Source organism: Strigops habroptila, chromosome 1, assembly GCF_004027225.2.
Source record: "Strigops habroptila isolate Jane chromosome 1, bStrHab1.2.pri, whole genome shotgun sequence".
NCBI lineage: Eukaryota > Metazoa > Chordata > Aves > Psittaciformes > Psittacidae > Strigops > Strigops habroptila.
Genome location: NC_044277.2, coordinates 141,984,226 through 142,011,673, shown reverse-complemented (window position 1 = coordinate 142,011,673; position 27,448 = coordinate 141,984,226). Strand labels below are relative to the sequence as shown.

The 27,448-nt window shown below is 36.5% G+C and overlaps 1 protein-coding gene across 2 annotated transcripts in view; it reads right to left on the bottom strand.

The window, feature by feature from the left end:
• The window catches only part of ULK4 (unc-51 like kinase 4), a 225,741-nt gene that overhangs the window by 45,796 nt on the left and 152,497 nt on the right, over positions 1-27,448 (bottom strand). For both annotated transcript variants that reach the window (XM_030512705.1, XM_030512714.1), the window contains exons 34-36: positions 23,603-23,769; positions 20,080-20,178; positions 11,861-12,046 (exon numbers count right to left, since the gene is read on the bottom strand). In XM_030512705.1, the coding sequence (XP_030368565.1) occupies positions 11,861-12,046; positions 20,080-20,178; positions 23,603-23,769 (452 nt within the window). The remainder of the gene's footprint in view (positions 1-11,860; positions 12,047-20,079; positions 20,179-23,602; positions 23,770-27,448) is intronic.

Here is a 27,448-nt window from a genome sequence, read left to right as displayed (position 1 = left end):
CTTGTTGAAACCTGTAGTGGTCAAAATGTAAGATGAGAGTAGACATTTTAACATTCTTGCTCGTCTAGTTTTCAACACCAATTCCCGCAAAGCTTTCAGTTTCATTTAAAAGAAAAAAAAAAAAAAAGAATTTTTTTCAAGAAAAAATCAGGAGCTTCTGGTTCAGGAACTGAGCAAAGAATTCAAAGCATATAACTAGAGGTGGAATTGTATAATAAAAGATATGTCAAGAAAAAGATCCTAACAAATATAATGGTGAAGGTGATATAGAGACTAGAAGAGTCTAAAAAAAATAATTCATTACTAAATAACATCACCTTCAAAATGTAATATGTGTTCCATTTTGGAGCTACAATACATGAATAAATTGCATGAGCATCTCTCTGGTGCCATCAGAGCTCCTCAGCGGAGCAACAGTCCACTCAAGCAATCCTGAGGGCCTATTATTTAAGTCTTCCAATGACAGCTGTAATTTGCTTTGCAGCAGTAAGAATTTTCCTCACCAAACTAAAAGAAATACTAGTGTATTAGCAGAGTCAGGGCCACATATAACTCACTGATGTATGGGGCATGAATTACTCTTAGCCATCTTATAGCTCTGGACTCTGCAAAGAAATATTGTGTGCCATTTTGTGAATATACCCCAGTTTATATTGCAAACACATCAGCTGTACTAATGGTTTAAAATGACAGAAGAGGGCCCTGAGCTTAATAAACAGTGATTCCTTTTATGCTTTACGCAAACTTGTTATTTTATCACATCTGCTAAAAATCACCTATTATGGCATTTAAATGCTTGCAGTGCTTTGAAGAATAGTAGCAGTATGAGGATATGTAAATACACTCATTTCCATGGGAATGACTCAATTGTAAAAGATACTGGTTTTAACTCTAATCTGCCTTGTGTAGACTGTTGCTCTAATGAAAATAAAGCAACATTCAGCTACTCACTAAGGAATCTTGGTTACAATGTTAGGGCTGACTAAATGCTGCTTTCCCAGTGAGCTCTCTTTTGCTCCAGCACTCACGAACAGCACTGAGCCCAGACTCCCTTGAGAAACCCTGCCTCTGTATTTCCCCAAGCCCACTGCGGTGGAAACCTCTGCAGAGAGCCCTGTCCCAGCCATTCCCTGGAAACACGGGCCTCTTGCATGAAAAGCCACAAAGGAAGCATTCGGTCAGACTAAACACAAGGTATTCTACCTCAGTTCTTTCTTTTTTTTCAATGATGAAATGGGACAATAGTAAACTGCAGTTACAAATAATGTAATTTGTTTAAATGATTAGTCTGCTGGACTCCGCTGTTTGGTATACGTCCCCCACATCACATACATATATACCTCACATATAATCATAGAATCAAGTAGGTTGGAAAAGACCTTCGAGATCATGAAGTCCAACCATTGCCCAGCACTGCCAAGGCCACCACTAACCCATGTCATTGAGGGCCTCGTCTACACGGGGTGTGAACATTCGCAGGGACGGTGACTCCAGCACTGCCCTGGGCAGCCTGTTCCAATGCCTGAGCACCCTCTGGGGAAGGAATTGTTCCTCATCTCCAGTCTAAACCTCCCCTGGCGCAGCTTGAAGCTATTTCCTCTTGTCCTATTCCTTGTTACTGGGGAGAAGTGACCAGCTACCTCCTGCCTCCATCCTCCTGTCGGGTACTTGTAGAGTGCAGGTTTTCATACACACATTTTAATTAGCACAGGTAGGGGCAGGTTTTAATATAAATAATATTTTTCTGATGCAACTCTAATATGCAATAAGTCTATTCATTACAATTACCCAGGATTTACAGCGTAAAGATCAGATTTCCATCTACAAGGTACAATATTACGCACTACAGAACATCCCATTTTGACTTTTCAACATGTACTGGGGTTATGCTCTACAGCAGCACTCTTGCAATTAAGTACCCCAGTAAATTTCCTTTAATAATGAATTTTAAATCATTGGAGCTATTTGACACTATAAAATTACATGCTTCTGTTGATCCATTTCTAAATGAACACTACATATTTCTGGAAGAAGTACTCTTACTGATATTAAAGGATTTAGGCAACCATCTGGTTTTTGACAAGACTAAGGATGGTGTGTAAACCTCATTGCTCTTAAAATGCCCCCTGAACAGTCTAAACCAGCAATATGTTTAAGCAGAGTAGAGCTGCTATGTAGTAGAGTTCTCTATTTGCATGCTATGCAAATTACAAGATATTCTTATACCACATCATATGAACTCATCAACTAGGCATTGCATCCCAGAGAAAGTGTCTTCTGTGTGAAATTTAGGACAGTAATTCACAGCCCATAGAACACTGCATCACTACAAATTTGCTATAAATTTATAATGATGTTCATATAAAAACATTATATTTTAATAGTTTAAAGAAGTGACAGCACTGGGCACTTTATAAAAGTTTAACTAGTAGAGTCTTCATAATTCAAAATGCGGAGGTTTCATTACTAAAGATGCTAGACTGAATCACTGTTTGAACTTGGGGAGAGGGGTCAGTTACTGTAGAAATCTTTTGAAAGCCTCATGCACACAATCTGTTTTTTGAAATCTTCATGCACACAAATGCTGTTTTTAAACACAACCTTGTTTCAGAACACTTACATGAATCATGGTGTCATCCGAAATTGTGCAGCACCATGTTCCTAAAGTCCAGATACAGTTCTCATTGTCAGGGAGGATTAGTATGTGAGCATGGGCCCTCTGTTGGAGAACTTTAAAAATATGCACTTATTGTTACAAATATATCAACCAACCATTAAATGCATAAGGTCATCAAGTCCAACCTTTATCTCAGCATTGCCAAGGCCACCACTAACCCATGTCACTAAGGGCCTCTACATGGTTTGTGAACATTTCCAGGGATGGTGATTCCACTACTTCCCTGGGAAAACACTCTCCCCCTACAATATACTCCTTAAGCAGTCCAGCTATATTGCCTGTATCTGCATCCACACACCGACTATTAAATAAAGCTGTGTGTGACCTGCAGATTTACTCATGGTAAGGTTTTTGAAATCACCAGCTTCTCAGCAGTGTTCCAGCCTTAGAAGACGAAGAGTGTAAGGATCTAGACAAAGTGAAACACAGCTAATGGCTTTCAGATGCCATGTTAAAGTGCAGAATTTGAAATATATTTTAAAAATCCATAAATAGAAACATTGGCAAGGAAAATAAGGGAGCACTGGGGATTGATGAATCAAGACCTTTTACTCTAATGGTCCAATACTAGGTGATTTAGAAGTCAAAGGAAGGACCACTCTTTTCCAGCAGGGAATCTACATTAGAATTCCTCCGGTACACGGTAGTTAACATTTTACTTCCACGCTGAAATGTAACAGGCTATTTCACCCTCAGTAAACTTGCCAGCAAGGAGACTGAGTTTAACAGGACAGATGTAATAAAAAAGGGAGGATTTGTTGAAGGGTTTGCAATATGAATTTGCTAAAATATTACTATATAAATATAAATACCAGTAAACCTAGTATCTATGCATAACTGCATCTCATCTTCAACATGGGCAACCAAAATCTTTCAAAGCTCTTTTAGCTTCTGGTAACAGCCTCACATGAAGACTATATGAAGACTAAAGACTTTCAAATACCTCTGTGAACATAAGCATTTAAATTTGGAATAAAATGAAGATATTTTTGTATTAATAATCAGGAGCAACTAGTTAAATTCCCATTCCTGTTTGCACAGAACTGAACATTGCCCAAGGATCTGTTTTTTATCCAGCATGGTCATCCTTGTGTCTTATTAGGGAGAGTCAATTTCAGGCAATTCCTTGATCTTATTTTCAATACAGGAAACAAGCTGGATTGTTCTCTGGAGCAAGAAATTACTTTTTACTGTGCTTGTATTGAGCTTACCACAACGAGGTCCCAGTCCACAAGCACTAATACAATTCAGTTATAATAATGAAAGCAGCAATGACTGCTCATATGCTCTCATTAATGCTTCAGAACCTGGAAATGTGTGTAACCTGGTATTAACAATAACAGAAAATGAGAATGAGAAAATCCTTTTAATAATTTAATCCTATTTGCATAGTGTTGATAGGTCTTCTTAAGCAAAACGTTCTTGATACTTACTACTCCTTATCGGAGGACCATGAAATATTTTGCAAATATTAAACATCATAGGCATTTACGAGGGTAGGTGAGTAATACTGAACATAAAGCTGCTAGGACCAAGCAGAAAGCAAAAGTAGGAGCCATCCAGCTGCATATTAGAAAGTTGTCAGCATCAAACCAAGCTTGAAGAAAAATGAAGGAAAGCCATTAAAATTAGCCTCTGTGTGAACTTTAGGTTTGGGAGTGGGAGAAGTCTATATATGATTTGCTAGCAAAGCAGATGTTTGTCTGTGTAGTGGAAATACCAGATGAAGGATAGTGTGCTGTCTTCAATAAGGAGAAAGTACTTCACAGTTACAGTAAAAACCCTGCCAGCAAATTAGTCATTGCAGGGGTGTAAATGTACAAAACAAACCAGCACCTCTGGATTAAGATAACCATAGGTATTCCAGACATATCACCAGCTGCAAAAAGGCAGGACCTAAATCACATCAAAAGTTAGAAGCCCCAGTAAATATTTCCTTAACCAGAAGCTTCTGAGCTAGACAAACTGCTATATAACCCCCTAAATGGTAAGTTAATTGCATAAAAACTCAACATCTGACTTTCTGTATCACTACTTAATGCTCTGATTTATCACGGTTACACAAAGCCTAGTGTTTTTCATAGAACAGGCTTGGGGACTCCAGTGATCAGCTGAAAAAAATAACCTCAGCTTAGATCTAATTTACATAAAATTTTAACTCTCCCAGTTACTAAGAATTTCTTGACACTGAGTTAAGAATACCCCAAGTCACATACAAAAAGAAAATAGACTGTGTTTATGGTTATGCATACACAGGGACACAAATTGTACCACATAAAGTGAATTAGAGCAAGCATAGTCAGTGAAATACAAAATTCACACAGCAGAAGAGGAATCTGACACAACCAGAAATAAGCAATCCTATAAGCCTGGACAATCTTACGGAGATGTAAGTATTTGCCTTTTCTATGAGAAGAAACAATCAGAGCATTCCTGTACCATCCAGTGCTTTGGGCTGAAAAATAGCCAAGTTTTCTGCAATTTGGTATAAGCCGCAGAACTTCTGCACAGGATCAAAAGTGACAAGATAGGGAAAGATAACAATTCCAGAGACTGCATCAGTGACTGAGACTTGCCCATGGAAACTTGTTCTGTTTCATTTCATAAAACATAAATACCGGAAAAAACCCATCAATATATGACTTTAGAATCCTTTGCTTAAGAATTTTGTTCAACTGAAAGAAGGATATTGTCAAATTCAAAGAGGTAAATTAAAAGGAAGGCCAATCTGAAACAGAAGAGGCCTATTAAAATTCTTTCAGTGCTCTCACCAAGTGTATAAGTCTAAATACCAAGACATTCCTCTCTCTCCTCCAGTAGAAACGACAGGATCTTGACAGGCAACTGTCAAGAAAAGAGGAAGTCAAGGACGGTGCTAACCCATTGTGCTACTACTCAGTGTCCAGAAAACTCCATGAGTTGCACATGGTATAAATGAGCTTGAATTTAGCCCTTCACAAGCTATATAAGCCAGGCACACAAGTCATAAACATGCACGTCTCTAAGGTGAAACAGTAGCTGACCATTTTAGATTATGAATTAAAATATCTTCTCAGACCTAAACACTGAAAATTTGGGTTCTGGATTTCAATACACAGAATGCAATTAGTCAGGTTAAAATTAAGCATGCATAGTACTATGAAGAATGCCATGGGATCTCAAATGCTAACCAACTACAGTATCCCTCTCATATCCGGATATCCTAAGTATTAGTAGACATATGAATAACACTTTCCTGTAGTACTTTAAAAAAAGTGCTTTTTGGAAAAGCTATGTTATTCTTAATAACAAATAATTATAAACTAAATAATCCGTATTTTAAGACTTGGTATTGCTCCTAGAATGTCTGACAACAAATTGGAATATAATTCAGTTTTGACTATTCAAAAATCACACTTTCATTGCCTAAATGTTTTCCTTCTTACTGCTACTGAAAATGCTTTACTGAGCTTAAAAAAAAAAAATCTCCATCAGGGTTTAATGGTGAAAGTACAACATTTCATTTCTATGAGAATTTGGTAGTGCCCGTATGACATTACAAAGTGAACACAAAGTTCAAAATACAGCTTGAGTGAGATTTAAAAACAAAATAAAAATTACTCAGATAAGTTAATATTAGCCCAATTCTCTGTTCAGTATACATACACGGCAAGAGACAGCAAAGGGGCTGTGCTGCAGAACTATGCCTACTAAATGCTGAATTTCTTTACATTACTCTATACTCATTCTATTTAAATCCCTGTTTAAATTGTGTTAGAGTAGTTGCGATTAGGCTGCATTCATCTTCTGAGTAATTTGAAGTAGTTTTTCTTAACTCTTCACTGTAAAGTCAATATATTGCTTCTTCACCAACGGCAATGGCCTGGCACAGCAATTCTGACTCAAAAATATCCCTGCTGACTGTTAATATTCATCAGGGATGTCGTAAATTTATTAAAAGAGATGTCATTAGATCATATTTCAGTCAAACCCTATGCAAGATTCAAAAAGCTATACTTTAAAGCTTACTTTGTGACTAGACTAAAACCCAGAAGCGGAGGAGAGTCATCTCCCTTGCCCCTTTCAGGAATCAGAAAGCAATTCCCCCAGCCAGGAAGGGTGGAGATTATCCTTTCCATGTGCTTGCTTCAAAGCCTTTTGAGACAACCATCCTGTTTATGATCTACATAATATATCATCATGCTGGCTAGCTTCTTCTTCTTGGGGGGGATCTTAAGTTGTTTGTGTCTAATGAAAAACCCCATCCTATCCAAGGACATCATTCTATTAGACTGAAGCCAACAAAAGATGGTCTATAAAGAAGGGATGCAGGTTTGGTTACAACTTGAAAATAAGAGATTAACACTAATGAGGGATAGAAATTGTTCATATAAGAGTCATCTGGATTTTAAAAATATGTATAATTTAGGAAAAATACATATAACAACCTGCGCATTTATAGTGAGTATACCTATAATGTCAGCAATCCATGAGTCAATACTGTATTCATAAGCATCTCTGTCATAAAATTATTCCTTACAGCAATGGAATATTACAGATTACCTTCATAAGCAATGAAATTAATTAAAGGCACACATGAAAGACTGAGATTAGAGAAAGTTTTTCTCCAGCTAACTGAGGTTATTGAGTGCTCTGATCTCTTCACAGGAGATACGCCAACAGGTTCCTGCAGCTTTGTAAGACTGGGAAAGCAGACTCCACTGGGAATTGCCACACAAGCACCTCCTTGTGGCACTGAATCCTCAGAGACGAAGCCATAAAAGGGATGCTGTCTTAAAATGCCTTGGCATTTTGCTTCACCATCTTTGAGAGAAGGTCCCTGTAGACGTACTTGTGCGAATCTCTTGAGAAGCAAATCTCCAGCAAAAAGCTGGACTTACAGAGGGGTTGCAGAACTGCTACCCTAAATCAAACATTTGTGCTACTCGGACTGTATAGCTCTTCAAGCTTTAAATATCTCCTCAAGCTGTAAATATCTTTCCTCATAATGCATGATCCGTGAATAATATAATGAGGACCTAATCTGGGAACTATCACAGTAAAAATATCTACACATCTTTTAATATACAAACACGCAGCTGTCAATTCAAGAGATGTGAACTCAGCATATCTCTGTATAATACTCAGGATGGTATAATTAATAATCTACATAAAAAAAATACTTAGGGACACAAGACTTGAATGATATTTTAGACATACTGACCCAGGTTTTAACTGATTGGAAACTGGGTAGTAAATCCACCTGCAGGTACACAATGATGCCATTGCTGTGGCCCAAACTAGTAGGGAAAGTAAATTAGTGTTCAATAGTCCTACAGTGAAATAAATGAAAGTTATGACTTCTGCCACAGCTCAAGTATTGTCATTCTAGGCTTAGCATCTTTACTATGCAGCCTAATACGATTTGAGAAATCTTTATATGTAGCCCCACAGGGCATATGACACCCACATGACATCCTAAATGTCTTAGTTGCTCACAAACAAACGATGAACAACTTTTTGACAGTTATGATATGTAAATCAGTGAAAATGAGGTTCTAGAAACACAATCAGAATTTTAAAAAAGGAGTGATTTAGGTAGAATTCAAATATCCTTTCTGACAAATACGTATGGTAAAAGTCAGAGAACAAAAGTTCATTCTCCACAGTGAGTGCAGAACTGCCTGTTAAAGCCTGATGCTTACTCATTTTTGTCAGAAGAATTCTAATAAGATGGCATAAAAAAAGAGTATTCTCCTGTTTTGAAAGCTGAGGCATTTTATCTGTGAGTACTCAGCTGTAATTCCACAGTGATTATGTGTCCAGTGGAAAGATGTTGGCTAGTTCTGTAAAAAGTATGGCGATAATCACTTGCCTTTACATTTCACACTAGATAATAAATAGAGAGGTCAGGTAGATTTTTTTTCCCTGTGGGGAAAAAGAGAAATCAAAAACTTCTCAGTAAAGCAGGCAAAAATTGAACTATTTGCTTCCCAAATGAAAATTTCTTTTACTTCACAAAGAAATACGTTACTCTAGATGATTTTTCTGGACTGTAAGAAGATGCTTTGTATCTTCACAGGAGAGAAGAAGTGAAAAGAATTGATTTCTATGAAGTGTGGCAGGAGAGGCTTCCAGAACCAAAAAATGAGACAAGATCACTCTCCTGACATCACTGATTGGTTATACAAATGCTAAAAAAGATTAAGAATATCTCAATAACAGTATTGTCTAATCCAAGATGAAGCACCAGAATGAGTTATTAAAAGGACTAAAGGGAAAAACAACAACAAAACCTTAAAACCCCCCAAACCCCATTTGTTTGATCCAATAGTTTTATTCCATTTCTGTCCATTATACCAATCAATGCCAGTGAGAGAACATTCTTGAAAAGGACTGCTTAACATGGGCTTGACAGACCCAAAAGCTTTGAAAGCTGAGGTGACTATAAAAGAAAAAAAGAAAAATAAAAGACAGTCAATGTGGCCTTTTTAAAAGTTTTAAATGATTCTTCCTTAAACAGTTACAAAAGCTCAAAGCAAATTTTTTCTGGTTTTCACTTCAAATGATTTATTTTTATAGAATCCCAGAATGGTTTGTGTTGGAAAGGACCTTAAGATCATCCAGTTCCAACCTCCTGCCTTGGGCAGGGATGCCTCACACTAGACCATGTCACCCAAGGCTCTGTCCAACCCGGCCTTTTACAGCAAAATAAAGCTTGTACAAAGGGCTGTTCATGGTGATTCCATTAATAAGTCTGCACAAATACATATTTTCCCCCCATCTCTGGCCTATACCTTTATTTCTGTTTAAGAAACGAATACAACAGAATTGTAGGGCAAAAAATGGGCAAATAAAGGGTTACAAGAAGTTTATATTGCCCTGCAGGCAATTTGCTGGTCAAAGTTGGCAACGACCATTTAAAAAACCCCACAAATTCAAAAAAACATCCAATTTTGTCCAAACACCTCCCCCCCCAGGAGGCAAAACTTAACGAATGAACACTTAAACCAACACATAGATACAAGTTCCCATTTCATCAATGTAAGGTCATCTTGTACGTCAACAAATTCTATGATGTGCTTTACAGTGAAGACTCTGAAATTGAGACATCTGTCTACATAGGCTCATTGGAGTCATATGAAACACAAATGGGGGACAAATTAACTAGTCATACTGCTGTGCCTTTTCCTTACTTCCAGAAATACATGTGATCAACGCACTTATAGCATAAATATACTGAATTCTTTTTGTACATTCCTGTTTCACATAAGCAATACCTGTGCTTGTACCAACAAAGTTAATGTAACCACAGATTGGAAAGATGCTCTGTATAAGCACTGCTTGGCAAGAATGGAAATTGGTGCACTTAATGATCCCTCTATTAAAATATTGTTCTGATATTAAAAAAAGAACAACACTGTTCTAGGCTTTAAAATTCAGCATGAACAGCTGATGTGGGCTGAATCCTTCTTAAATAGATATGATTATATTTCAATGCCTTTTGTGATTATGACAATTTTGACAAGATAATCATCTCCTATGAACAGGACTTTTTACATTTTAGAGAAATAATGTAAAATTTATTAAATAATCTGTCAAATTATCTATGAACCTTGCTTTCAAAAGAAATCCTCTTATCTCATTAAAATAATTACAGAAAATCTATGCCTGATCTTACAAATAAGAAGTACCAGTATCACTAGTATACAAAGGAGAGATCTAAAAGCAGAGGAATTTGCAAGATCCAAAAGGTGACAGCATAGATTTGTTCTCTTACGGTAGCCAACAGAAGTTTCTGTATTAAGTATCTTGCTCTCTATGTCAACTATTGAACTATAGTCTTCAAAATGGCAGGAAAGGAAACATGTCTGTAGCTATACTGAAATTAAATAATCTAGATATGTACACTGCAGCCTCATTTCTCTTTCCTTTCTTCACGCTTTGTTGCCTCTTTGCTCTTACTGCTCTTGGGGCAAAGCAAAAGACAGTTCTACGCAGCACAACAATTACACAGAAAGGGAAGCACAGGTACAAGCAAAAATCAGTAGGAAGTGTCTTTACAAAAATCTTTGCCAGAATTCTCCTTTCAGGAAGAACATGAGAAAATAAAGGAGTGAAACCTGAGATAGTGTCAAGAATAAGAGAAATTATGAATTATAAACATCAATTTTAATCATATGTATTTATGCTTCTTTTAGGGAAAGATAGGACTGAGCAAAACTGGGAAGGGTATGGTGCTTACTCCCCTTGATGTAGATACAGTAGGCAGGAGAAAGAGGACAGGAACAGATCTAAAAGCTATACTAAAGAGTTGCTTCCTCTTAACTCCTGCTGCCACTGATTATGGCTTTACTCTAGTAGGCAGCACTGCACTTTCAGAATTCAAGTGCCTTCTGCCTCTTACACTGGGGAAGTTACCCTATTTCAATTGAAAACTCCTGCTCTTGGAGAGAAAAGGGTGAAGTAATCAAGCAACGCAAGGTGACAATGAAGGCAAAGCTTCTTAACACAATGCTTCAAGATAAAACCCATAGTATTATCTAAGAGAATGTTACAGATACAGAATATTTTCCACCTAATCTACTTGAAAGACGCAATGCTACTGTCATGCCCCCATGTCAGAGCATAACAGAACTGAAACCCCTACCCGTGAAGAACATCACCACAGTAAGGCCCTGCATGAGTCCCGCTCATTGGCATTCTACATCACAAGCACTCCAGAAGTGGTCCCTATTGCTCGGTGACAATGAGGAGTCAACAGCCTACCGACAAACCTATTTCAAGTACAAAATGGTATTTTATTTACCATGAAATCAAGCACAGTGTTTCTGAGCAGCTATTTAATGCTTCAAGATTAGTTTTTTCAGAAAGCATTCAGAAAATTGTTCCAATTTTTCATCAAGCTGAAGTACTAAACAAATCTATAACGAACAAGAGTTATTTAAATCGCTGAATGCTTAACTGGAATAGGAGAAATCCTACAATCATTTCGGAGGAGGTTTAAAGTGTAGAAGGCTACCTTCTGCAGAGAAGTTAAATGAAATTCAAAGACATGAAATTTAAATTCACATAAATTCACATTTTTTTCTTTCCATAATTCACTTATACTTTTCTTTTTTTTTAAGGACAAAGCAGCCCCAAAATTATCCAGTTATATAAAAGAAACACGTGGAATTTTAAAATCTTTAGAAGCTGACTCACCAGTCTCTTCACAATTCTCAACAAAAGCTTCAGTTGTTGTATATCTTTTTTGGACTTCAGTACTTCAGCAAAGCTGCCCATGTTTTCTGGAGACATACTCTCCTGACTGTTCCCTCCATAGAGCTGAACCAGCAATGATAAACACTGTGAGGCGCTCACAAATATTTCCGTGTCTTCACTGGGAAGCTAAAAAGGAACAAACAAAAATAAAATTCCAATTTCAGAGAAATTGCATATCACTGGGGATTTGGGAGACTATTGGCATCTGCATTGTGCCAGGAAAGAATCATTTCTAGTTGATTGACTCAAAATTCCACTAAACTAAGCTTAATAAAGTGAGGGAATTGTAATATATGTTTTTAAGCAGCAGTATAACAATGTCTCCACTATGATTCTATCAAATTTAACTAGAGCGACATAAAAGCACTGAAAATATTGCTCCCAACTCTTAGTTTTGCTTTAAACAGAAGTGGTAATAGCATAAAGTATTACAGCCATGATGTCTCATCTTCTACATAACTCACACCATAAAACTTAATTTAACTATTTCTAAATCAAGTCTATGGCTTCTGGTTGAGGTAGTGTACAGGCTCTCTGGCTATTTAATGGATTTTAAATAGTCACATTAGGAGGTATACTTTGCAGGTTTTAAATATTTTATTGAATTCCAGCTTTTCTGCATTCCTTTGAAGAGCAGACACCGGAGCAGGCCCTTGCAATGGGATGGAAAAACTCTTTCCTAGGAAGCAAAGTTGTGGAAAAGATTTGAGGGCATGGCTAATAATCATCTTTAAATGAGCTTCTGACAGTATGACACTGCTATCAAAATGCTTTATATCCTTCTTGAAAGTACAATCTGCAAATAACCAGTAGAGATACCATATTATGCTTGTATTTGGCACCGTTGGAATGACAACAAGAATGCAATGCCTAGTTTTAGCACAGACAGTTCGTGAAAGCTAGTGAAATAAATCATAGAGGTTTCTTGGGAACAGGCAAGAGGATGATAGATTGGAAAACAACAGCAAAGAACTGAAGGAATTCAATGTCTATAGCTTATCAAAGGGAGGGTTAAAGGGCATTTGATAATATTCTCTCAGTTATACGTAAGAAAAAGCAGGCTGAGCATAGGTTAATTCCTTTACCTGAAAAAAGACTGGTAAGAGATGATAGCTCAAAACTTTAGATAAAGCAATTCAGATTAAAAGGAAGAGAATACTTGGATTTCTTTTTTTCTTTCTTTAATGGGAGTGCTTAACTGCTGAAACAACTTTCTTAGAACTGAGACAGATTCTCCATCACAGGTGATTTATATATCATGACTTTTTTTTTTCTTTTTTCCAAAAAAATTAACAAATCCTTTTCCTAAAATGTGGATTTGATTTAGGAAAGTCCTGTGTCTTGTCTTATATATGATCCTAGACTGACTACAATAGCTTTTTCTCACCTTACAACCTATGAACTGGACAAAACATACCAGTGGTCATCTTAACCAATAAGGTACAGAAGTGTAAAAACACCTCATCGCTCCTATTCAGGTTTTGTATTCCACAAGTGCTATTTATAAACAAAGCAGCTAGATTACAGTTAACTGACTATCCTTACTGACAATAAAAGGAAACAATTTATGTAGTCTGTTCAACCATTTATACAACATGCACAACCATTTCAATAATGTTACGTATTTAATCTGCAGTATGAACTTCCCAAGTTTTCTTCATTTTAAGGAAAACCTACAGAGTTACTTTAAAGCACTCTATGAATATATCAGACATACACTCCTCAAATATTCCAGCAGAAATTCCCCAGTGATCTGCACGCAAATAGAATCCTGTTTTCCATTAGCTTCACAGAACTGGCTGTTTAAAACAGCCTGAACTGAGATGTAAGCTCTGAATACATAGCCCCAAGGCATATCACATCCTATTTGACCTAATGCTATGCAAGTGACAGGACCACAGCAGCTATTTCTTCCACAGTTTTGCTGTATGGTTTTTCTTCATTCCAATCTAAATGCCACCTATTTGATAGTGTCCAACACCAGAATTATCAAACAACATCAACAGAAAAGCTTAAAAGGAGGAAAAGCTAAAAATAGTAACAAGCTTTATAGATCCATTTATATCTTCAATCCTTATCAAATGAAAAAAAATCCACTGGTGGTTTTAAGCCAACTTGTATTTCCTTCACTAAAAAACCGCTATTAGATAAAGGAAGGAAAAATTAAACTACTTTAACATATCTCTCATCCCTTGCAACAGCAGCACTCCAGCTTACAGTTTGCTACTAGATCAGCATAGACAGGTATATCAACCTCTCTCTAAAGAAAAATCACAGTCCAAGCACTTTTCAGATCTTGTTTGTGGCTAACCAAAAATAGAACATCAAAATCAGTGAACATTTATTTGGATAGATCTGTCCATGCCCTGGAATGGCAGTGGAGGCTGGCTCCCTGGGCTCAATAAGCACAAAATCCTACGTGTAATCAGTAGTCACAACAGCCATACTTGGAAGTGAGACTGTTCCCAAGGTCTTTTTTCCTAGATATTCATTAAGTATCAGAGGAGGTGAAAGGTGTCAGTCTCTGTAGAGGACTGCCCCTACAACAAACTTCTGTGAAGAAATACATAAAGCACCATGTCTTTGGCAGTTCTTCCTAACACCGGGAGGGTACATGATTTTCAAGGAAGCAAATGAGCAATTCCAGTCTGTCAGCATTATTCCCAAGGTAGGCTGCCTTCAGCAGGAGTCCCCAGTTAGCATGACAGCGGAACATTTTGCCCTAGATGAGTAGGAGCTGGGCTTGGGCTTTGCTTATCTCCTCCTGGCAAGCCTGACCTTTCACCGCTGTTGCTGCTGTTCTTTGCCCCCCAACAAAAGAAAGGAAGACCCTGAAATTCTCAATCCAATATGTCTTGGCATCAGACAGCCTCACTCTTCACAGGATGTCAAGTGTTTAGTGACCATCCTCCAAACCTAGCCACCAGTATCATTCCAGGGTTCACAGTACTTGCTAGTCAGGACATCATCCTATTCAATCACAAGGTCCTTCATCCCCTGTTGTACTTCAGGCTCTTCTGCTCCTCTGCTTCACCAGAGCCTCTTTGAGCTTCAGTGCTATCTAGAGTTTGGGGAACAAGTTGCTGTCATCCTGGAAAACTGCAGGCTAAAACAATAACAGCATAGGTCTTGGATAAAGAGGGAAACATGCTGGGAATAGGAAAGACCGTATTTAGTCTGGGGAGGATGAGAATCATTGGTCTACAGTCTAACCCATCAATAATTAAGGTGGAAAAGCAATGTCCCTATTTAAATACGTCCACATCAGCACTCTTCTCTATAACTCTCACCATTTTGCTGTTTCACTACTGACAAGTAGTGATTCAGATGTCAAAAGTCGTAAGTCGGCAGCCTGAATTTTAACACTGGCTGGCAGTCAGTGTTAGTACTCGTTATAAAGAGTAGGAGATCTGAAGAAAATTACTGGTATGAACAAAAGCAATGACTGAAAATAGAATACCTGTAAATATAGAAAACCAAGGAATAAAAATTCAGCTTTCAAGAAATAGTATCTCACGTCTAATAAGAACAGTGAAGCTAGAATCATGTAGCTAGACAGCGAATATAGACAAATAGTTCATTTCTTAATCAGCTGGAATAGTGTTCTGATTATTTTTCTAATCGTAAGAACTCCATTTGATATTTCAAGTCTTAGAAATGCATTTATAGTTTAACATAACAGCAGCTACTTAAGTTTTTGTTCTTTCAGAGGAAGAGAAACCCATGAAAAACTAGAGCTCTAACTGTTTAAGAAAATATCTACCCCTTAGTATTCCATAATTACATGAAAAAAAAGTCTAGTGGCCTTTGATTTCTCTTTGCTTTATCAGTCTTCGAGGGGATTATGGATTCAGCCCTTCAGCAAAGCAGAAACATTAGTACTCTTTCTCCTTGCAGCTGTTAATATTCTGAGCTAGTGTATAGCTTGAAGAAAATCCAGCACCTCAAAATAAATTACTGAACAGCTAAAGGCATAATTTTTGCCATTCTCTAATTCAGAACTGTAGGTTTATTTTACATTTCAACACTTTAAAATAATGCCTCATGACAAGACTTTTGTGCAAAGAAGACTGTGGATTCCTTAATTTCTACAGCCATGTTATAACTCCCTGTAAACAGGCTCATATCAAAATCCTCTCTTCCTTTATAGATGGAACCTGCTCTGTGTATTTTAAGGTTAACGTGCTGAAGAACAGTAAGTTTCTTGTTATTAGACAACTGTATTTCTGTAGTCTGTTGTCAAAAACCCCTTCATTTTGACCAGAGTTGCAGTGTGTTCATGAATTGCAAGCCACTGGAAGAAATGTGTGATCATTTGAGCTGAAGTGGCAGTTTTCACAGCGCTGGAGTTGTTACAGCATTTAATTTTAGAGCCACAATGAAACTGTCTGGATTACCCGGAGGGGACACTATTTCAGTGCATTAATGAGGTTATCCACAAAGAGAGTTTATTACGATAAGAGATAGATGTTCATTAGATCAGTAGTGTGATTACAGAATGTGCTGTAACGGAAGCACAATTGGGAACTATAAGGAAGATGATTTTGCAAACATTAAACAAAATGTAAAAGCAAAACATCATTACTAAATCTGCTCACTCTACTATGCTATCATTACTAGTAAGTATGTGCAGTTTAAAATGAAAAAATAAAATATTATTATTATGGATTAGGGCAAAATTGGGAAATTATAGAATATATTTTAAAAAGCAATGTATTTCCAGTTCATTATAATTTAGTCTAATTGCTGAGAAACTGAATCCCCATTCTGAAATTCTGTGACAATATACAGTTATTTCCTCTGGTGTCTGTTGGGGTTTTTTTGGTTGGTTGGTTGGGTTTTGGGTTTTTTTTGAGGGTTGGTTGGTTTGATTTTTGTTTTTTAAGGTAGCTCTGTAGAATTCTTCACATATAATTCACTCATAACATTTCAAATACAATAACAGCAATACATAATGCACTACAGGAAATAAATAGATATCTTTCCACTCTGGCCACAGAACTGTCTGCATTCCTAAGAAATGTGAAATAGAAGTCTACAGGCTACAGCGTTATCATTCTTCTGCAGTCATTTTTATTAGTCATTGGCAAACACCTTCACACACTCTGAAACCAAAGTCAGGGCACAGCCTTAGAGCCAGTGCAACGCAGAGACAGAAAGGACCTAGAAGAGATTATCTCATTCATTCATGTGCACTGAGGCTTCATATTTGTCCTCTTCATGTTTGCACACGATTAACTGGTCTTTCAACAGTAATATACAGAGCACAGTATGGAACTGCAGCTATTACTAGTACTACTACAATGAAGAAGCCTACCACCAGAAGACAGGAAAAGTTCTGTCCCAGCAGTCCTGTAGGCTCAGAAAAGACTGGAAGATCTACACCCATGCTTTAAATCCAGGATCCACAGAGAAATGAAGCTCCTTTTTATAGGTACTTGCAGGGTTTCTGAAAGTTTCAGAAATGTTCCTGAAAATCCACACTGAAGTGATTTCAAAACTAATATTTTTTTCTTGCAGAATAACAGTACATTAAAAAGAAGGTATCTGTTATCTTCTATAATTGCTGCAAGTTTCAGTATAATAACCAAATCAGATTTATTTTCAAGCTGAGAAATGTTACACACAAAAAGCTAAGTGTAATTAACTTTTAAACACAAAGCTACCAAGCAAAAGCCTGAATGCTCAATTTATTTTCCTCTTATTGATCAATTCAGGGAAACTGATCATGGGGTTAAATATTGAATTCTCTATATTTGCAGTGTTTTCTGCATGACAGAACTTTTAATTATTTCTTCTTTTGCATTCTTAAAAACTCTTTAGTTTCACTTACATGCATTCTAGGTTTCCTATACTTACTTTGCTATGTCCTCATGACAGACTAAATCATGGTTACAGAAGGGAAAAACTGATTCTACGTTTTTTACATTTTCAAGTTTTATGCATATTGATTTTTGAGGGATTTTTAAGAGAGAGACATGTAGAACTTGAGGAAATAAACGGACAAGTAATGGCACACAGAACGATCATCGACTTGATGGATAAACAAATTGATGAGGGAAAGCAGTAATTCAAAGTGACATAAGGAACTATAAATATGGTAAGACAGGTAGAAACAGTAAACCAGAGAAAATGATTTTAACTCAGTATCTTAAAGTGATGGTTGGTTCAGAATTTAAGACTTCGATTATCTCCAGAAAATAAAATTCACAAAGAACTAAATGCCTCAAAACATTAATAAAGGGTTATGTAGCCACACAGCTCAATGAATACAGCCAACTACTGCTGGCAGCTACACAGAACAGAAGCTTGCGTAGGCTTGAGTCTTTTTGAGGGGTAGGGAGCATATACATCTTGAGAGACCCACTAGACTTCACAAAGAATCTAGTCCTATTTGAAGACATTAGAGCATAAAACATTTTAAACAAGTGGATCTTAAATGTTAAAATTATTGTTCAATTGTTCAAATTCTTCCAACCTTAAGAGGAAATGTTTAATAGAGCAATGGGTAAAGGATATAAAATTTAAAAAACCTAACTGAAATAACTTTCATTTATCTAATCAAGCACACATAAAGAACAATGTGTATTACAAGAGGAAATCCTTTCATTTTACAAAATCTTTAGCAAAATTCAAAACCAACCCCCAAAAAACATCACCACCAATGGTCTTTACTCTTAAAACCAGCAGATTTTAAATAAGCATTTTAAACATACCAGAACCTGTAGAAATACAGAACAAAGCAAAACCTAGCAGTAATTTGCAGTCATGCTTCTGAAATACAAGGGTAAGTTAGGATCTAATCAGTACATACTAACTATACAATTATCCTATCTTTTAATTAAAAACTTGTAAAAGACTTCCAGGTGGTATAGGCTGAGTAAAGCTTGGCCTCTAATTTTCTGTTCTTTAGAGACTTAATGGAATTTAAATTTATGACTAGTTTCACTTTAAAAGAACATTTGCATCTCCTCATGTCTTGCTATTTTATCATGTATAATGAGTAAAAAATTAATAGAAAATAAATTAAAAGAATTTATAAAAATGATACATTATATAGTGAAAATTCAGTCACTTTGGTTTAGGTCATTAATTGAACATTTCCAAAAAGCCTTTGTCAATAGCTGGTTAAAATAAATCCATCAAAGGAGAACTTAGCAACATGTATAACGCCAAAAGTTAATAAAAAACGAATCACATTCTTCCCCAAAATAGAAGATGACAGACAGAGCTAAAGATAGTAAAAGGGGCACAGTATTTATACCATAATACATCTGAAAACCTATATTTAAATGCAAAACAACAACAAAAAAATTGTGTCTGGAAGAGAACACGGCGAATCTGAAGTGCCTCTTAGCAACATAACCTTGAAAGGATAGTGTGATATTCCACAGGGAAGTTCTCACATACCATTTTAATGGCTTTATGTTGAATAAAAGGCTGAGAAAGCCTCTAAAACCCCTGTCCAGCTCAAGAATTCCTCAACTACAACCCATTACACACAGAGCTAATACAAATCTCTGGCACAGTATGATGGAGGTTGAGCTGATGGGATGCATCAGGGCCGCAATACAGTAGTCTGTGGAGATTTCAATGCAGTGCTGTGACATCTAGTAAACCCTGGAAAAGTCTGACTTTAAACAGACTTCAAAGGTGTTTACAGATCACCAGGGACCATTCCTGCTTGTAAATCCCCCAGGATCATGTTAAAATAAAACTAAACCCTTGAGAACAACTCCAAAGGCTGAAAACCAAGAAAAAGAATATTAAAAGGCATTACTCTCTGCAATTAATTTTAAGTTTACTGACTTTTCTAATGGTAGAAGTACTTGTTTCATGTACCTTCCCTATGCACTTATCACTAGTCCATTCTAAAGGACTAAAATTTGGCTATACATATGTATCCAAACTGAAAATCTACATCCTGCACCTCATTCCACTTTTATGCTTGGGACAGACTTACTCTGATGTCACTGGTAACCTGCAAGTCACTGTGACCTCTAATTTCTTAAAAACATGGGTTTTTTTAAGTCTGCCTTTGTGCTAGGTAGGAGCTTACAAACAAAGAAAACTTAGCAAACGGAGTTCAAAGATGTTGAATTCGGTTGAATAATTTCAACTTCAGCAACATTCCAAAAGGCTTACAAACAAATTCTCACCAGCTGAATAAGCAGGCTAATTAGGTCCGTCAGGGGTTTATTGATAAGCAGAAGGTCTTCAGCAGCCTGTGTGTCCCCTCCTGTGCCGGATTTCTGTGCCTTAATAAGGTGAGAAAAGAATAAAAAGCAACCTTGGTGACTGTTGCGTTACAAGAAACAAATTAGGTCCATTAGGTGGCCAAACTCTGAACAGCAGTTTGAAGGAGACTTATAAACTCTTTTCTAGTTAAGTATTCCTGGACTCCCAATGAACAGTTAATGCTCCCTGTGTCTGTAACAACAAGCACAAAGCAAAAGGGACTCATGTTGTTATGCCCATCCTGCATAGGCTGAATATACTGACCTACATGACATTTCTTCAGCAAGATGCTATAAACTGCATATGCAAAAGATATCTCTAGAGCCATAAATGTTTTATGCGTTTGTACTCCCTTCAACATAACATGCCTACTTTAAAATTGAAGTTCAATCGGTTTTTTTTCCTTTATCAAGAAGAATTTTAAGTGCAACTTAAACCAAGAAAATCAAGATGACTGAAAAGTTAGGATTCTCAGTAACGATGTCCAATTTTGCCCTTCTGACTCACTCTGTGCATCCCGAAATATTCATCATATACTACAACAGTTTAAATTATTTTTGAAATACGAATAGGAAAATCTTCAAGTGACCAAAATCTGTGATCTGTTACTACTTGTAATTCTGGCCGCTGTCATCTCCCCTCATCAAAACACACTGCCATCCTAGGCAGTGCTATTTATGACCCACCCCTGCTCCAGGACATCAGAAGGATTTGCTTGAAAGATTTTCCCTTTAACTTAATTATTTTGCACCAGCTTTGGACCATGACCCTATACAGTTGAGCTGCTAGACAAAAATGTACATATTTTATCTAAAGAACACATTTAAAAATCATTTCATATTGTGTTTCATTTGAAGCTCAATCCTAAAGCCATCATCCAAGCGTAATACTTGAGGATACTCATTTGCTAAAGCAAACACAGGAGCAAGTCCCCTGAGACAGGAGACACTACTGCTGAGGCTCCACTGTTGATACTGGTGAGTTGAAAGGATAATGCCTTTCTTCTGTAAAGAACTTTGAAATAAAAGAGATCTGAAAAGCTGTTTCTTCAGGTGATAAGACACATTGTGGTGAGTCTCAATGAGGGATCTACAAATGACAAGGAATGCTGAAGTATAAGAAAGGTAGAAAGAGACAGCACAGAGAGGATAAAACAAAATGGAGTGTTTATATTAACCAAGCAAGCGAAATAAGTCACCTTCACTTCAGCAAAATTTACGATAGCTTTTCTGGTTAGTGCTTGGATGAGAAGACACGTAACGGTTGGACTTGATGATCTTAACAGTCTTTTCCAACCCAGTTGATCCTATCATTCTATGTTTGACTACTTTCTTTAACTTTTATATATTTAGTGACCACAGTGAGAAAACTCTTGAATGAAGCTGGATACAGCCATCAGCACCATTCAGCATAGAGTACTGAAATGCAAAGGAAAAGTGGTGCCATGTTTTGTCTATGCAGCTGGATAAGTTTATCACTTTACATATAAAAAGCTTAAATAAAAAGGATTCAAGTGGTGATAGTACAATCTGTAAAAGTCAACTTAAGCCTCAAAAACGGATAATAGGAGAAAATTTGATTCTCTTTTTCAAGTTCCGTTTTAGAAGATATCTTATTCAGAAGATCCCTATAAAAACAGTCCAAGAATATTTGTTATCACTACAGTGATGCATTTAGTAACCCGTGGATAGTGGAATATTATGTAGATGCACTGTAAATAGTCACCAACTGATGGCCATCATCCAGTAAGGCATGTGTAATGATGCAGCTCATGCTGCACAGGGGCCCTCTGACAAGTATTGTCAAGACAAGTAGTTTTATAAGGGTACAGGAGAGAGCTGTGCTTTAAAGCTCAGTTTTCCAGCTGCCTCTTGTTCCCATTAGCCTTCCAAAGCAAAGCAGATCCCTTTGACTAGAGCTGGGCAAAAGTGGAGCTGGAGTCTAGCACATCAATCAACTGATGTATTCACGTAAAGCCAGAACAGAATTTGGCTTTGAATGTATAGATTTATTTTTGTATCTAAATAAAAATAATCAGATTCATTAACATTACTAATCCATGGGCAAGATTCTCTTTCCTCATATGTGTCCTCACTACTGTTGCATGGAAACTAAGTACAGAATTTAGCCCTCTGTGATTACACGGAGTGATGCCAACAATATGACAACCAGCAATTAGCCTCCAGAATTTGATTTATAAAGTGATTCTCAGATAAGAAACCCATTACAGAACCTGCTAACAGAGGACTCAAAAAAGACATGGTATCATATCATCAGATCTAAATTAAATCTCTTCCAAAAAAAATTAAGGAAACCCCACCTCTCAGGCTGATAACATCACTGATCACATAAATCTGTGTAGGAAAAAAAGCAGGGGCTCAATTTTCTATACCCACTTCATACATTAAACCTTCTAAAAAAAACTCCAAATCCCCTAAACCCTCCAAACCCACAAAAAATAACCAACCCTCAGAGAAGGACTATGCCAGATTAAAGAAGCCATGTCCTGAATGACAGTACAACCTGGCTACAATCTTTTGAATATCTGTCCTTCACATACATTGGACCTAAAAGGCTTCTCTGTTCTTCAGTGGATAATCCCAAGAACATCAAAAAACTGGCATGAAGAGTACATGATGTTGTTTGCAGCCTAAATAGAGAAATTACTTCCACTTGACTAACTTCAAAATTTGGCATATTTTAAAACAAAAGCAAACATTGCTAGCTTAACATCATGTCTAAAAAGAGATGAAAGCTTTTTCTTGTTTTGTTCTTGAGAGCGCAATGTGCAGTTTCTTTGAATAGTATCTTCTTGGGCTTCATTTCTAAGGAGAAGGATGTCTTCGTTGGAAGAGGAAGTCCTACCAATGCCATGATTTGCAGCGGTTCAAACAAAAACTTGGAAAACAAACTGAGCAGCGTGAGAGGAAATACTTTTGTCAATGCACAGGCAAGGGTTTCATATGCTCTTCAAGTACAGTATCACACGTGATTTACAATAATAAGATGGTTTTTATGGAGTAATCTTTTAAAGTGAATGGAAGAAAAATGCTCTGAACTATCATCAAGCAAATATTGAATTACAGAAACAAAACAGCTAGGATCTGTGTTTTCAGCACGCAGTGAGGCTAATATAGATATTCTAGCCACGTAACTACATGAAACAGTGACATGAAGTTGAAAAACACATGCTTTTCTCTTTCCATCACACTAAAAAGTCAACAAAATCAGACTAGTGGGAATTTCATCATTAGGATAACAGGAAGTTATCTAAAAAGGCCAGGTTGGACAGAGCCTTGGGTGACATGGTCTAGTGTGAGGTGCCCTTGCCCGTGGCAGGGGGTTGGAACTGGAGGAGCTTAAAGTCCTTTCCAATCCAAACCATTCTGTGATTCTATAGAAATTGTTTAAGGTGGTGATGACCCCAGGAAATATATTCCATACCTGTAAAGTCTGGCGCACAATGTTGGCTGTATACATCAGCATGCAGTGCAAAATGTCAAGCAAGGACAGAAGTAGTGCATTTGCTGTCTTGGTGCTGCTTTTATCATCTGCCTCCAAGTACAGAGCCACAGTTTCTGTTAGAAGACTACAGATATGATAAACCAGTCCTATATAGAAAGTGAGGGGAAAAAACAGAAACAGACTATGAGGAAAAGAACAATGTGGAAGGTAGCCTAGTTAAAAATCATACATTAGAATTAAAAAAAAAGTCACATACATTATGAATATTTATTAAACTTCCTCTTTTCCTCCATTATTCTGATTACCTTCTATTCGGTTTGGAGTTGCTCATTGAGTTAAACTGATACAATCAAATTTGCTAACTGCATGAAAAATTACATAATATTCATTTAATAAAAGACATTCTTTGAGTCTTAAACTTTTCCATAGCATGCTGGTACACAAGTCTCCTTCATAACACTCCTGGTCACAAGAATGAAGCAATTTCTCCAGGCTGTTATGAAATGACACATCAAGCTCAGAGTCTAAAATTTTGTGTCTTAACTGGTGTGCCAATTACAACCTCTACCATACGCTTTAACTGTAGAATTGAACAATCTTATGCTTAACATAAAATATATTCAGAAGAGCATTATATAGGGAACACTGAATACTACACCTAAAATGTTATTAAGATTTGTTTGACTGATGGTAATCAAAAGTTTCCTGAAAATACCTTCTCGTTTTGAAGCTTTTTTTAAAGATCATTTGGAATTTAATACCACTAGCTCCTGTAGCTTGCTTAACCCACAAATCAATTGACATATCAGAAAAAATATAATCCATTTTAAGACAATACCAATTAAATTCAGAATGTTTCTTATTCTCAAATACAAAATGACTGAGTTCATTATGCTTTCTGAAAGAAAAATCTTTTTCTTTCAGAGATTCATAAGGAATAAAATATATTTTGTTCCTCACCAAGAACATAACTATGTTTGTAAATTATCTTATTTTAAACTGGCAATTCGCCATAATGTGACTTGGGTTCACATAGGTAGTAACATTGTGGTATATTAGTATATTAGCTTCCAGTCCTCTATGACTTAAAAATGACTGAAGTATTTCACTGATTTCACTTAAGTAAAAGAGTGCTTTTATCAGTTCTCCTTTAAAAAGCAATTGTATATATTTTTACAAACATCAGTACAAGATTAAAATGAGACAATGTAGAATACAATATGCAATTACACCATTCAGCTTTTGTGAGGAGTCAAATCTGCATGGTGTTGAACTATTTTGGCTTTGAAAGATGCCCCATCAGTTAACTAAACTTCCATGAAATATTTTCCTCCCATATTCATCAAGCTTTATACTTTCCCCAGGAAATTAAACAAAAACATTAATTTAGAATATAGTTATGGGTCAGGATCATAAAGACCTGCACTCTTCTTATATCTCGCATCTTTTGTGTTTTTATGATTACTAGCATTCTTCTTTCACCACGGTTTGATTGATAGACTACAACTCAGGCTAAGCTTTGAATTTCCTGAAGTTTCGTCTGCACAAACTAGACTCTCCAAATGACATCAGTCTAATCTCACACATTTAATTTCCTCCTTTTTTAAAGCACAATTTCCATTGCAGTTCTGAACACTCCATACACAAAAATGAGCTGGCATGCAGAGACACTTTGAAGTGATGTCACCAATACCCACCAAGAAGAGAAACCCCAGCCATAATTCTATGTCTACCTGATACAGAACTTGTGGTTATTCTACACCTTTTTTCACCAGACGAAATTAGAATAAACCTAAGAAAACAGTCCAGTAAGAGTTGGTCCCCATCAAAGCGATGTCTGCTAAAGTGCTTGCAGGGATATGTCCAAGTACATTCTCTTTCTCCCTCTAGATGACCACAAAACCCACAGCCACATCAGACTGAATGAGTCACCCTATTATTTCTAGACGGCTTACATACAACCCTCAAGACAGTGACTTGGAGATGAACGCTGAGAAGGCCACTTTCAACTGAAGGCATTGTATGGGTCGTCGTCAAGAATTTTTTAGGCAGTAGTCCTCTCTGCATTTAGAGCACTAAGTAGGGAATAGTAGTGAACAAAACAACAGGATCCATGCCTCTGATCTGCAATCCTTTCCCTTTTAACTTTGAAGAGAATTACTTGTTTATTCCTTCGACTGTACAAGCCTGAGTCTCACAACTGCCTTGTTTCTGCTGTTTGGTGAACATAACACTCAACCTTCTCCCCACCCATTGAGACATGAATAATATAATCACCTAGATTTTATTCTCTCCAAGTATTTACATCCTAAGGGTATACGTATTAGCAAATCCTGCTTCTGAACACCTGAAACACACCAGAATATTCACAGTTACTCTGTTAACTAAACCATCAGAATTAGATTTTAGGTACATACATGCTCAGAGTTATATGTACAAAGATATGCATGTTAAATTTGGAAAGTTTGGGGAAAACCAGAACTTTTCCTGAACTTTAAATACCTTTGGAAAACTTAACACATCAAAACTTTGTAATGATGACATCTAAAATAAAACACTGGTACAAAATGTTCCCTAACACGCTGCATGATTCACACAGAAACCTGATAAACACTTGGTTCCACAGATAAAAAAATAAAACAGATTGACCTCTTGGCCAAATAAAGTTCCAGACATGCTCCTTAAATTACTGTATTGTGTCACAACACAAGGAAAATTGGAGGCCACAATTGTAGACATGTAAATACACTCCTTGCTTATACCACAAGACAAAATACACATCCTTTGTCCTCAGAAGAGAAAGTTGGGAAGCTGGTATAATTTACAGTGACCATGACAAAACTCAACAGGAGGTTAATGGCCTTGGCCACTGGCACTGCAACCAGTTTACTCAAAACTATAAAGACTATAAAACCTAAAAGCTAGAAAAACTAAAAGCTATAAAGATCAAGACTGACATGCCTCAGCATTCCAAAGATTGAATCCCAAAACAGATAGTCTGAAAAAAAGATGATGCAATTCTAAACAAAAGGAAACTATTCATAATTCAGGAAATCATAACATAAAAATTGTGTATGGATGTGTAAGTTTCCGAAGATACACCAGAGGTTTTCTCCTAAATTTTACAACTGATTCAAGAACCACATTCTTCTTCATTTCCAATAAAGCCTAAAACAATATTTAGCTTCAAAAACCTCAGAAAATATATATTTCTGAGTCATATTTAACAGACATAAGTTTCTTATGTAGTAATTCTCATTAGAAAGAAAAATAAGTAAAAAAGTAAAATAAGTAAATAAGTAAAAATAAGTAAAAAATTGTAGTCATTCTTCATTAGAAAGTAAAATAAGCTCTGATTCAAAAGGCACACCCCATACTCTCCTGAACTTTGGAAGTGGTGGATCTGAATCTGAATTCTGTATCACAGAGGAGACCTAAAATTAAATCAAGGCAGATTGTACCTTGAGAAAAGTTACACATTTGGAAGTATTCTGGTACTTCCAAGTGTGTTGGAAATAGTCCACTTTCTCAAGACAAAAGTGCTAGCGGCAGTTTACATGGGTTAAAGTAATGCATTATGCTTTTTCAGATAGGCATTTCTTATTAAGAGAATTAAGTAAAAACTTATTATTTAACTTACACGGGTTTTTTTTCTTACTCTATTAATTTGCAAATTTTAGCAAAGAAGATGTATCACATCATATTGTTCATAGCTATAATTTAAATTTATTGCAATACTTCTTAGTGCACTAATCATTCCTTATATTTACTTGTAAAAGGAGGATCTTCAAAATATCAAGTGCAGTGCTATTCAAATTTTGCAGA